Source organism: Corvus moneduloides, chromosome 5, assembly GCF_009650955.1.
Source record: "Corvus moneduloides isolate bCorMon1 chromosome 5, bCorMon1.pri, whole genome shotgun sequence".
NCBI classification, from domain to species: domain Eukaryota; kingdom Metazoa; phylum Chordata; class Aves; order Passeriformes; family Corvidae; genus Corvus; species Corvus moneduloides.
In genome coordinates this window covers 16,763,864-16,777,855 of record NC_045480.1, presented here as the reverse complement: position 1 = coordinate 16,777,855, position 13,992 = coordinate 16,763,864, and the positions used below count along the sequence as shown (strand labels likewise).

At 36.0% G+C, this 13,992-nt stretch overlaps 1 protein-coding gene across 1 annotated transcript in view; it reads right to left on the bottom strand.

The window, feature by feature from the left end:
- SLIT2 (slit guidance ligand 2) overlaps positions 1-13,992 on the bottom strand; it is a 263,385-nt gene that overhangs the window by 228,868 nt on the left and 20,525 nt on the right. Inside the window, 1 exon segment of the mRNA XM_032109098.1 lies at positions 13,709-13,780. Coding sequence (XP_031964989.1) covers positions 13,709-13,780 — 72 coding nt within the window.

The following is a 13,992-nucleotide window of genomic DNA, read 5'->3' as shown; positions in this document are numbered from 1 at the left end:
AAAAAAAAAAAAAAAAAAAAAAAAAAGACCCTGGGTTTTCCATATCTTGATTTAGAAAGAAAGATGTTCCTAGCACACCCAGGGAAATTCACTAAGCATGGCATGCCAAAATGATGATGACCTTACACTTGAGCAGTACAGATACATTGATTATCTTCCGTTGGTATCTTTCCTTGGGCATATCAAAACTACTAGTCCTTTTTTGTTTTAAATACTTGCCAAATTTATATGGGACCTGTACTATTATTGTACAGAATTAGATTACACCACGAAAGACTTTTCTGCAACATTCACATTTAGCAAACTAGTTGAGAAGTCATCCCAAGTTCAGAAGTCAGAATAAAACACAATGGAAAATACAGTCATACAGCCATAATTAAAAAATGCAAGTAAAGTGAACAAAACACATTAATAACAGCAGACTTTCTTACAAAACAATACCACCCACAGCTAATCATGCAAAAAAGGAGGCTCTAAACACTGTTATAGGAATCTAGCTTAAGATCCATTTTCAACAAAGTACGCCGTTAAAAAGCTGTACATTTCTAAGAAACTATATAGTGAACCTGTAGCATCACATTATTATTCCCTATATGAAGATATTAAGCTAAGTTTCAAATTTATATCTAATTCATCAAATAATAATGCAACATTTAATGGATAGATATTTTTCTTAACTACTTTCTTTTGGAGAAACTGAGAGAAATCTTTTCAAGACAGACATCTCCACCTTTATTGGCATTTTCTCTTTGACTACTTCTCAAACACTGGAATTTCTTTTAGTTCTTTGAGGGGTTGTTGTTTTTGTTTGTATTAAAATGTTAGTATCTTAAACATTAATAGTGAAGGCCCAAAGAATTACCAGTGCTAATGCATTTGCATACCCACACATCACACTTTAAGGCCTTGCTGTATGCGTGAAAGGCAGAGTTGTGAACACTCAAATTCCTATTCCATGGAATACACAAAACTGAGTGGTTATGCTAATAGCACTTTACTTCAGGAAGCAGACTTTGAAGTCTTTTACAGCAACAGGAACAAAACTATGTTTTTACAATACAAAATGTTTTCTATTTTTGTTTATTCAACATGCAACAATCTTTATGTATCTTAATCTAAATTTCTCTAGAGTAAGCGTGCGAAATAATACACTTTTCTGCCAGCACTGAAAGGCTCTCTAGGCTCCAATCCTACATTACAAACTATTACGGTAATCTGCAGCTCTTGTAAGAGAAAGTCTTCCCTGGACAAAAAGACAAATCAGCAATCAGCAGATTCCCAAGTATTTGCACCTTTCAGTTAAATGTCAGCTTTTTCATGTTTCAGAGTTTACTGCCTACTACCAACCCACTGTCTAGGGTCTATCTAGGTAGGAGAAGCACTGCTGGCCAGCAGTGCTGGCTCCTTTTCACCACCCTAGTCCAATACACTACATGGAGCACAACCGTGCAAGCTGTCATTCATACTGCAAGGAAGAATTAGGCTCCTCTCCCCACTTTGCACCTTTGTGAATAAAATCATGATGAAGAGAGCATATAAGAGAATGGTTTGGAGACCAGCAATGAACAAAATAAATCGCAGAAAAAGCTTTGATTTTCAGCTACTACAGAGAAAATCCAATACCCCTGTTATTCCTAAAGGTTAAGTCTTGTGAATTTATTATTCCAGAAATCTGTCCAGTTCCATTTCTTTAATAAGAATTTGTGTATCTGGGAGTACTATTATTATTTTTACTTCAATGCTGAATATACACATTATTATCATTCTTAGATCACCCCTCTCAAAAACTTGCAACTCCCCCTTCAGAAATCTTTTCTTGACCAATCATCTTCCTAATTCAACTACATTTCTCCCAGTTTTGCTTTTTGTTCTTCCCAATATACATGCACACATGATACTGCCATTATTTTGTTATTCCACTCATTTAAACAGGCTAACAGCACATACTAATTCTAAAGCCTTCCCTACAACTGAAATCCATTTCTGTTTTCTTTTATTTGACTGAGGAAAAACAAAAAATAGGTTTTGCAACCTGATTTACAAAAACAGAAAAAAACTCAGTTTAGCCAAAATATTAGTGAAATATTTTTAATGTTGCAACAAAATGGAAAAAATATTCATTTGAAGTGAACATCCCATAACATTAACTAGCAAAGCAAACAACATCATCATCAGTTTTGCAAAACTCCGTAACATAGTTAGAAGTACTTTCTTTTCCATTTCCTGCAGTTCCTTTGATATATACACATGAAATGGGATGATCTTATTGTTCCATGCTGCACATTTACAGCTATTATCATTAAGTCTCTCACAATAGTTTTTTCCCCAGTGATCACAATCTTTAGTTTGCCGTATTTTGTATTTCCCACATTCTCCAATCCATATCCACAGAAGAAATAATCCCAGCATACTTCTTTTTTTTAATTTAAGTTCCTTAGTATTATTTCCTCTACCAAAATTTACTGGTGTGCTGTTTACACAGTTTAGATCAGCAATCAATTGACTACAAAACAATGGAACAAATAAATACTTCACCCCAGTATCTAAAACTTCAATAATAAGTGGTACAACTGGCCATGCCCCAGCACTTTTGAACAGAGCATATAGTTTTATATGTAAGACTTCAAAGGTGATACTACACTGCATGTTGCAAAACTGCTTCATCTTAATATGGCATGCTAATTGAACAATTTTTACTAACAGTAGTCTTTATTTTAGAACTTAAAACACTTGTACAATTTTCTGATTATTTCCTACTCCAAGAAGACTTACAGCATGGTGAAAGACTCTCTTCTTTTACACAGATAGAGGCACTGTTATCAGCCAGAACAGTGAAGATGATCTGACTGGCATTTAGGGCCTCAAATCTGAATGCACATGGCCACCCTCATTACACTGCGGTTATGATTTTTTAATAGACAAAATTTAAATTTGGCATCTGCTAAACTTGCATACAAAACTCAAATTTTGCCATGAGACATCTCTGTACTCTGTGCTAAAAGAGTAGTTTCAGCTTCTGCACCTCTGACATGAACACTGTACTAGAGATCAAGTAGCAAAGCATTCCTCTACAGATTTGGTAGGCTCTCCAAAAAATTCTGTTTTGTCATCTTTAGAAATGACTCTGACATAAAAAATTACAGCTTTTGAGTGGTATTTTTATTGTGTCATAGGCACATAAGTGACAAGGAGAGTACTGTTGTTATAACAAGTTATGGCATAGGAGAGTTACACAAAAGTATTGGCTCTATTGAATTTACAGACATTACTAAAATCTAGAAGGGAATTAAGCCTCTTGCCTTTTGCAAAGAATGCACAATTCATAAAGAACACAGAAAATATGACAGAATCAATTACTCATTGACTACATTTAACATTTATGCAGAAGTAGTAAGGACCAGATAGGAATCTTTTCCAGTTTCAGAAATGATCACTGCTTTCATGCAGTATACATATGTGTCAGTGCCATTTTTTTTAGTTCATCTAAATAACTTTCTTTAGTTCTGTTGAGCTTTTCAAATTCTTTTCTCCCTCTTTTAGATGTACATTTACATTCTTCTCTCTAATAAGCCTTCCATAACTTTGCATTCAGAGAAGCAGCTACTATAAATCCACCTTCATTACATTAGCTGTTATCCTATCTTCACTGCAACCCTTCCCTGTGGGTCTTATCAAACTCAGTATGCAACCTTTGCAGTTTCAGGGTCAATCAACTATCTAAATCCCTGTCAGCTATCCACCACTCCTACAAAAAGCCACATAAGTGGGAAAAAGAAGAGTTGATGCTCCTTCTATCTCCCTCATGTTAGAGTACTAAAAGCACTGAGCAGCTGCCACCAAACCTCCCCTTGTACACGCTACCTTATAAAGTACAAGCAGCCCTTCCTTACAATTGTGTGGATTACACATTCATAGCAAAAATAAAAATAGCATTCAACTGTCTGGATAGAAGGAGAAATGAAAAGAGGCAAAGGTTTTGTCTCTTGTACATATTACCCCGCAAATCCTCAAGGAGTGCTTAACTGAAAGAAGTACCCCCTCCAATTCAGCCCCCTTGTTTCTTCCCCCTAAAGACTAAGGGCCCTGGAAAGAAGCCTTCAGAGTGTGGTCCTTTAAACACCCTTGAGACAGGGAGGGCCTGCACCTGGGCTTGGCTGTAAAGATGAAAAGAGTTCTGCAAGTCCCAGCTTTATTCCCCATGAGGTGGGTCTGAACAGCCATTAGCAGAGCAGGCCTCTCAAGTGTCTGAGGGAGAGAATAAACTCCGCTCAGCATTCATAAGCAGCCTTTCCCAAGTAAAGCCACCAGCCCTGGCTCCAATACCCTTACAACAGCTTCAAGGATCAGGACAACAGTCTCAGTTGTTCATCACTGCAGCCCTGGCTTCAGTTCTTCTCCAAGACCAAGTATTGCACTTAGGATATTGGCACTTTCCTTACCACAATGAGAGTCCCTTTAATTGGTACTTAGATAATTTGTGTGACCTTCCCACCACGCCTCTGAGTCCCAAACAGTTCAGAGTAGTTTCAGATGAAGTTTACTGCTATGCATGTAGATAGTGTAGCCTAAGTCTTCCTCCATGCATTACTCATCTTAATCACTCACCAGCACAGCAAACCTACAAGCTCTACCAGGACTGAGAAGAGAGCAAGCTGCATGAAGCACAGGGTAAGCCTTTCTTATCTATCCTAAGCGTCTCCTAAGGCTCCTTCATCCAACATTTCAATTCATAAATGGATATTGCAGGATTATTTTTCAATTAAAAACACTTAAGAAACGACTGAAATTGCAATACACTGCTTTAACTGCAAATGTTCAAATATCTCAGACAAAAGCAAAGGCAAATCTCTATCTGAATACTAAATTTCAATTTAATAAATATATTCAGAGAAGTTTGAAAAACACTAAGATCCCACTGGCAGATAGAAGCCTTACTGCAGCTGTAATATTTCATCAAGTGTTAGATGGTTTAAGTCAGTTGCGTGAAAAAAAACCAACATTTACTATATCAGCAGATTCCATCTGCGTTTTCTAGCTCAGTTATCGACATGTGAGAAGGACATGATCACGAGGAAAAACAACAATAATACAATAAAATTTGTGGATCAACAATTGACTTAAGCTGTGCTGGGATTTTTATTATTATTCTCTTACCATGCTTTGAAGTTGTGGGGTTTATTCCCTGACCAAAAACCAAATAATAACCCCCAAAACAATCTCTAAACCTATATACAATTTCAATTTTCCTACAGTGTGCTTGTTAAAACACATCAGTTGAAAAGCATCTGCTCTTTAACAAAGAGCATTTCATCTAGCATTAGATCTAGGATGCAAAAAAACCCAATTCAAACACGCTTTCTAGGGCAACATTACTGCAGAAAGCATTTGTAGATCAACATTACAACAAAAAGCATTATGAAGGACCCAGAGCAAATTAAACCTTTTAGATGGCTTTGACTTTGATACAATGGAACATATGGAAGTAGATCTGTGCTGTGTGAAGTGGATACACAATTTTGTAGTAATGCTCTTTCCCTTGCCAATTTCCTATTCTTTTTGAAGAATTCAGACAATTCTGCAACCAGAACACAATATGATATCTGTTTCAAACTTCCTTTTTGGTTTTTCTTGTAAGATCTTGTATATACTTACCAAGAACATACAGACAAATCTGGCAAAATAACAACTTTTTTTTTAACTACAGTAAAATTTTTGTGGATAAATTCTGTATACATTAGTAATTTTCTAAGAAAAACTATACTCTTAAAACAATGTACACTTCGGGAAATTTTTTTAAAAGGAAAAATACATGTGATGTTTGAATGCTGTGTGAGTAGCTTTAAAGAAGCATTAAAACAAATTCAATGCATTTAAAATGCTATATAAATCAACATTCAGGATGAAGGGTCAACAGGGGTTAAACTGTCTTTCTTGATTGCATTCATAAATGTCTTTTCTAGCTGTATTATAGAAGCAACTGCAGCATAACTTGGATATTAAAACCTCCACGGAAACCAACAATAAAAGCTGCTAAGAATTTCACAAGGGGTTTTTGTTGTTTTTTTTTTTTTTTCTCTTAGGTGTTAATTAAATGATCATTTAACACTGAAATGTAAACACAACATTTTCATCTACTGACAGCATAGCCTCTTATAAATCCAGGGTAATAAACGTCCTGGTGTTAATACTCTGAACCAAGTTCCCACAACACACTAAGATGCCTTGTCGTGTCTAAGGTTAAGCATCTAGACACAAAACAAAGATTGTGCCTACTCGACTTCCAGTTCAATTTTCCCATCGCCCAGTGACCTAGGTAACACTTTGAGCAATAAAGAATAAATTTAATTTCTCCAGCATTTTGTGAGGATTAGGAACAATTGTTGGCCTGCAATGACTTTTTATCCTTGGATTCTTTCTCTTCCAGAGCATTCCCCCAGTTCTAAAAGAAAATTCTGATGGTTTAAGACACAGAACAAACAGAACTTTAAATTAGGCTTTTTTCAATCAATTGGAACTGTTGGAGGGGAAGCAATCAACTTTTCTTTGGACTTTTCTCAGCTATTCAGTTACTTTAGGCTTTAATCTTCCACTTGTAGAAGAAACCTACCATCATAGGAACAAGCCTCTATATGTTCAGATTTTCCCTTGGCCTGATTTATTCCTCTTTTCTGTTCTTTTTTTCTTTTTAATCAAGATGACATGGCTGCACTTAAGTGTCCACTCTGTGCAAGCCAAGACTTACAGATGTCCTCTTTATAACATTTCACACCATGTTTCTGCACCACATAATAACAGCAATTCCTCTGACATGCTTTTTCACTTCCTTCACTGAGTTTCAGTTTCCTACTTAACTCCGGACTGAAAGGTTTCCTGCATCACAATTTACCAAAGCTTTCAAGGTCAACCCTCCAGGAACAACCCAGGGACTGATTCAGACTGGACATGAATATGGTTACAGGTCACCCAAAACCAGTCACTTTTATTTTCATATTAAAACACAGTTCTCTGCTTTAACTGCTATCATGCCAACAAAGACACAGAAGATAATTATTTATGCTGGGGGTCAAAGTACCAAAACCACAATAGCTAAAGTAGGCCTCTTAATTACCCTGAATACCACCACACTATTTAAATAGATCTATGGCTTGAGTAATTAATATGATTCATGTTTTCACATTAGACATATTTAAACGCCAGCAGCTAATAGCATAAAATTTTTTAAATAACACAGATATTTATGTTGGTTGAGAAGAATTGCCAGAAGTCATGTTTTTGTTTGCTTGGTGTTTAACATAAATTTCCAATTAAGGTTAAAAAGGGACTGAACAGTTTTGGAGTGTTCCTTCAAATGAAAAAATCAGTAGTTATAAGCATCACAGAATCACAGAATATTCTGAGTTGGGAGGGACCCACAAAGATCAAAGTCCAACTCCTGGATATCCCTATAGACACCTTTTGCTGAAATTAGTCAGCTATATCACTTACTAATGCAGCTTACATAAAGAGTTAGTGATCTGCCCAGATGAGAATTAGTTTACAGCCCCAGCAGTTCATCCAATTTTCCATTTTATCCAATAGCAAAAGAAATATTACTTGTAAAAAACCGACACAATCATATTTTTATAATTAAAGAAATAAAGGCAAATTCAACCACAGTTCAAAGACAGCTTCCAATTATCTCAAAAGTAAAAACTACAACAATCCATACTGATAGCATCATTTCACAATAAAATAGTTTGTTTCCAATTTCAAATATCTCATACTATTACTTCCAGTAACAATATTTCACCTGATTTCTCTATATTTGATACACCATTTTTTTTTCTGCACAGCACCATAGAGGTGACATGCAAATCCAAAAGAAAGCATAGCTCAGGAAAGACCTACAGATTAAGAGATTCTGTAACAAAGGGCAGGAAGAGTAACATAGTGAAGTCTGAAGTCCAATAATCTCACAGAGTGATAATACATTTCACTCTTTTTTCCCCGACTACGTTTCAAAAGTTCATTCTGGTTCTACCAACATTTCCACTCAGCTGAATCTAAGGCTGAATGCTTGCTGTTGCTAGGATATAGCTACTGCAAGTTGTACACCAAATGCATATAAGCAATACTTGTTCCTTTGCTCAAAAAATCAATTACCTGATGAATTGCAAGCATTTTTTCAGCACTTCCAAAAACCTCTAACTTGCCATCCTGTCATATCAGTAAGGCTTATGTCTGAAGCAAAGCTACAGTGGTGTTTTTTGTTTTGTTCAGTACCTTGAGATGACAGTTTTCAGTTTTGAAACATTACAGCAGAGAATGAAAGCTCAAGGTAGAAGCAAGTGGTGTCAGGACCAGAAAATGATGCAGATGTGAGTCAAATTGCTTAAAGTATTCAAGCTCCCAATTCCCTTTTGTCTTTACATTAAAAATGAGCAGATAACAGAAGTAGCAGTCTTTATAATGTCTCACAAAAGTTTATCTCCTCAGTCTTCCATACCAGAAATTAATGCCAGAGAAGAGGCATTACAAACCTAGCACAGAGGTAACATGCTCTTAGTTAACTTTAGTTTATTCTTACAGGCAATGAACCTTAGCAAGCATATTTTTAATGCACATTAACTATTTTTTAGATAGGCCTTTCTATCTACAGATTGGGATTATTGCAAAAATAAACTCACAGAACTGTAACTGGCAGTGGCCATGCAGCATAAGGGACCACATTCACCCTGAAAACATTCCATACTGGGGCAATAAGACCTCCTGTTAGCAAAAACGCACTGACATAGCAAACCAATAAGTGAGCTTCCACACTGCAAAAAAGATTAGTAATTACACATATATTAAAGATTTCTTTCTAATTACCGTCTTACAATAACACAAAGCCAGAACTATATATTCATTTATACCTACACTAATATGCGGTATCTCTTCACTAAATAATAATTTGAAAATATAGTTACATTCTAAGAACTATAGTCACAGTTCAAGAGTGATGCTAACAAAACAATGCTAGTATTTAAAACTAACTAGCAGTAGAATTGCTAGCTCTAAAACGATAAGATTTAATTCTATCACATGAAAAAAATAATGGAGTTGCCTTGTGTGCATGCCGCTAGAATACACCATAACAAATCATAAAAAACTCAAACAAGTGAGTAAAATACCTCAACACACTATCCTGGGGAGGATATAGCAACAAGGTGGCTTCATAATTCGTGTTTGAATAAATGTTTGTTAAATCGCTGTCCATCCAGCCCACATCTGCAATAAAGTGGAGCACACTGTAATGTTACTGCAGCACAGTGGAAACCAAACCACTGCGCTTACCTGACAGCGGCTCCACTAACAATGTACTCTCAAAAGGAGAAAAATTCTTCACTATTGCCTTTTGAAAAGGAGAAACTCATTTTTGCTCCTATTTGGATTTAACACCCAGAGCAGGTGTCTGCAGTTGGAATACTTCAGAGGCTTTGAGGTAACAAGCATTTTTCTAATGAGTGATTCCTTTATTGAGTTGTTAAAATGGATTCAGACTGAAGATAAGTGTCTTTTCTACACAATTATGACCATAGTCCCACTTACCATGAACACTGTTAAAAGAAATATGACAAAAGCATAAATTACACCTTAACAATAGGGAGTCCAGCACTTAAAAACATTTAAAAGTCCTTGTTCTAGCACCTTACATGCACCATCTTATTACCTTCTTTCCTTCCTATCTGATGTGGTTTGTTTTGTGTTTGTTTTTTTTTTTTTTCTTCTTTTTTTCTCTTTCGGCAAAGGTAAAAGCAAAACAACGCTCAGCAAGTGATGCAATCGGCACCTCCAGCACAGCACCGAGAACCAGCGGGAGAAGTTCCCCGGGCCGCCGGCTCCCCGCGCCGGGAGCGGCCACGGGCTGGGGCTGCCGGCCGGGATGAGTAATGATGTCAGTCCGGCCGGACAACGGTAACCCTGGCAACTGTAACCTGCAATTCCTGACTAACCATTGTGGGATTTATTGTGGCAGGGGCCAAAGAGGCCAAGAGTAAAATGAAGCAGAGAACTATGGTGTCTGACACATCGAGTACCACATACTTTAATCATAGCTGGCAGAAATTAATTCAGGAGGAATTTTTGCAAGGGCCCCCCGTACGGCATGTTTTGTTGTTGTAGCTGCTGCTGCTGTTGTTCTGGCCTAAGATAATTTTTTTAAGTTTTTTGATGTTTAGTACTTCTTCCCTGTAATTATTTGCTGTTGGGAATTTTTTTAGTGACTAACAGACATCTCAAAAGTGATGCTTATTAATCAGACTACATTAAGTTTTGGGGTTTTTTTCCCTTTAGAGGAGAAACATTCACAGTGTGTACCTTCAAGTACATATATTAGAAGAAAACATACATAAGACCACATTCACTACAAAGGTTGATTTTTTTTTTTTTTAAAGCCAACATTGCCTAACTTATACCACAGATATTAGTTGGTAAGGAAACTTAACCACATTCCAAGCTCAAGAAATGTAAATCAAAAGGGACAAGCTTTGTGCATGTAATTCAATCACCTTTACATCCCACTGATTAATAAAGGTATCTTTTAAAACTTATTTTTCAAACAGCTTGTGTCCAGCACTCAGTATCCTGCAGCAAACAGCAATCAATGAACTGTGATCTAACCAGCCAAAGTCAGCAGTCAAAATCTATTTGCCTCAGATAAGCACTCACTAGGCTGTAGTAGTTCTCTGTGCTAAGGTACCATCCCTGAGGCTACACAACTTAGCATGAGTGGGCATACGGGTCACCAAAGAATGCATCTTCTCCTGGAGGAATACAACTTGTTGAGCAAGAACTTATATCATCATCCCAGGGGACTTACAAGAGCCCCTTTATTTTAATGGTGTTGCATCAAAGCATAGGTTCATGTACATTGGGCTTTGAGAGATTGCTTGCAAGGTAAGATTGATATACCCTCCAGCACTCTTCATACTATTTTTAGAATTAACTACTTCCTATTGAAATATTTATGTCAAAATGCCTTTGTAGATAGCTCTTAATGGGAAAATCAGCTTCTGTTTTGACTAAAATTATCCATTTTAACTAGTTCCAGGAGATTTCTTGGAAGGCTGCTAAACTGGAAAGAAAGTAGCCTGAAAAATAATTTAACTACCTTCGAAATTAAGTGTCTTTAGACACAGAAAATAATGCACTGTCTCTTTTAAATTCTCAGCCTATTGCTTTCCTTTACTTACACTTCCCATCTGTCAACAAGTGCTTGTAATTTTATTACACTGTCCTGTAGTTTATGCAGAGTTGGTATTATTTTACAGAGTTCTGTTAATGGACTGGATAAATGGTAATGCTATTTAAACTAGTCTCCTGCTCCAGCAAACACAGCTGCAACTGTACTACTATTTCTAGGCAAACATCTTGACCTGAACATGCAGTGCTCTCTCAACCCGTCCAAAGAGAAATTGGAGCAGACAGCAAAGGGAAAGCATAGCCGGCCGCTGGCGGCAACCAACTGTGTCGAATCATAATTCATATACAGTGTAACCTCTTTCTTTTATATTGCATTTAGCCTACACAACAAGCATATGTGCTTCTTCACCTGGCATCTCATTTACAGCCAAGGGTCAAATGGTAATTATTATTCACAGAAGCTCAATAGTATGTTGAAACCTTGCAGTACACACATTGTTTGATTAGCTGTTAAATGCCAAAAATAAATACTAAACCCAAAGCAAAATATATATATTATTGATCATGTTTAGAGAACTTTAATTCTCTCTAGAAAAATATTTATTGGGATGTAAATACATCTAAGCATATACAATGATACATGTAAAAAACAAATCACTTTATACTCTTCAAAGGGAACAAGCTACATATTTTCTGAAAACTGACCAACCACAAGCATTTAACTAACATCAGTGCTTTTGTGGGCCCGACATTTTTTTTATTACAAATTTAGTGCTAAGCAGCTGTAGTTTTTTTACTATCATTCATATTTTCTTTTAAACATGAATACATTATAACCAGACATTCACTTTCATGGTCTGATCAACAATAACCCTTAGGCAGAGGAAATTTAATACTGTGAAGCCAGTGATCTCTTACTTTCCTCCATGTACGCTATGAGCAGTTGTGTGCTTTAGCTCAAAGAACATTATAGATTTAAGACTAGCATCTATCAAATACACAATTCTGAGATAAATATATTCAAATACGATTTTGACTGAAGTGGGTATCTCTTTTTTGCCTGCAAATTATGGCTCATTTCTGTTTTATATGAATCTAGGTAGCAACCATTACACTATAGGTGAAATAATAAAATGATCATAAATCCCTTTCATTTCCTTCCTGATAGAAGTAATGTCTTTATCCCAGCTGATGGAAATTATAAGAGACTCAATTGTTACTATATAATACCATATTTGAATATATTATAATATTATACCAGAGCAAAATACTTTTGTTTGTCAGGAAAAAAGCCTTCAGCAGCTTTCTGGCCTAGTCATTTAACAACTCATTACGTCTACAGGGAATTTCTGGAAACAAAGTATACATCCAAGGCAAAGGAATAAAACAAAAATACACAAAGAAATGTTTACAACAATAAGAGTAATTTTCAGTTTGCCATTGTATATTGCTATAAGAAGGGAGAAAATAACTTATTTCACAATAGGATATTAAAAATCAACTAAAAATAAAAGTTTCAATATCACATTTGTTCTCAAACATAATTACATATGTTAAAGGGGTACAAGAGGAATCCCACTTTCCTCCACCTTCACTTTTCTTTTTCCAAGCACACAAGTGATGAAACCCACTATTAATCAGCAATTTTGAGAGCAGAAATCTCACCTGGAGTCTAAAGAACTGTATCAAACACATATCTAATTAAAACCGGCTGAATTGGTGCAACCCTTCCAAAGCCTACTTAAGCATGTCATTTGTTACCTCTTCCATAACACATACTGTAACTTAAAGATACCTTACAATTTATTTTGTTCAAATAAACCAGAATCTAAACTTTATTCCAGATTTCAACTGCAACAGAATTAAGTGGCTCCTTAGAAAGGACAATGGGTCAAACCATTTATTTTAAAATATTTCCAGGAGCAAAACATTATCAAACCAAGTAACACAATCAAAACAAAAGCTCATTACTCAATTTGTTGTTGTTTTTATTTAAGGTAAAGCGTTTAATAGTTTTTCCTTCCCAGAGCTTGAGTTACTAGCTTTGTCCTCTCTACGATGGGACACAGGAGAGACTTCTCTACAGACCTAGCATTTGCCAATGCTATCATTTTTCTGGCCAAGTGTGTACAGCCACAAAAGCCACAAAAGCCACAAAATCAAAGTGCTTATACAGTGCTGTATCTCTGCATCAGAACCTCCACAAGCATTTTTTATTTCTTTTAACACAGAAACTATAAAAAAACCCCGCCAACAGGAGAAAAGGAAAGTCAAAGTATTATTTCAGCAAAACTTCCTTACAGAAATGGGAATCAATGACAACACTCTCATACAAGTATCAGTATTTGACCTAGATGTAAAATAAAATTTTTTAAAAATCTTGCAAAGCAGTCAAAGAAAGTACTCAGCTTAAACAAAATACCAATGTTCCATGACACACCTTAGTTCTATTTGAGGCAAAAGACAAAAATCCTAATAATAAGACACAATAACAGACCAAATCCAAATTTTCCCAAAAAACAGTTATTGGGCCATGCCTACTTACAGCCTGTATAACTTCGGTGTCCCCAGAAAGAGCAGTTCAGAAAGCAACTGGAGGTTATTTCTGTTTAGGCGCCTTTGGAAAGAAAAAGAAAAAGTTGTGTTAAATTACAAATGCTATAGCAATGCAATGCAACCACTTTGAGTTGGAATCCCAGTGCTGTAACAAGCTGATTTTAAAGACCAGAAAGGTCCATTAGCGGAGACATGGTCCAGTAGTAAATTTACCGTGGACTAATTACATTTTCTGGTTTTCCCCAACAGACCATATTACCTATTTTATGAAAG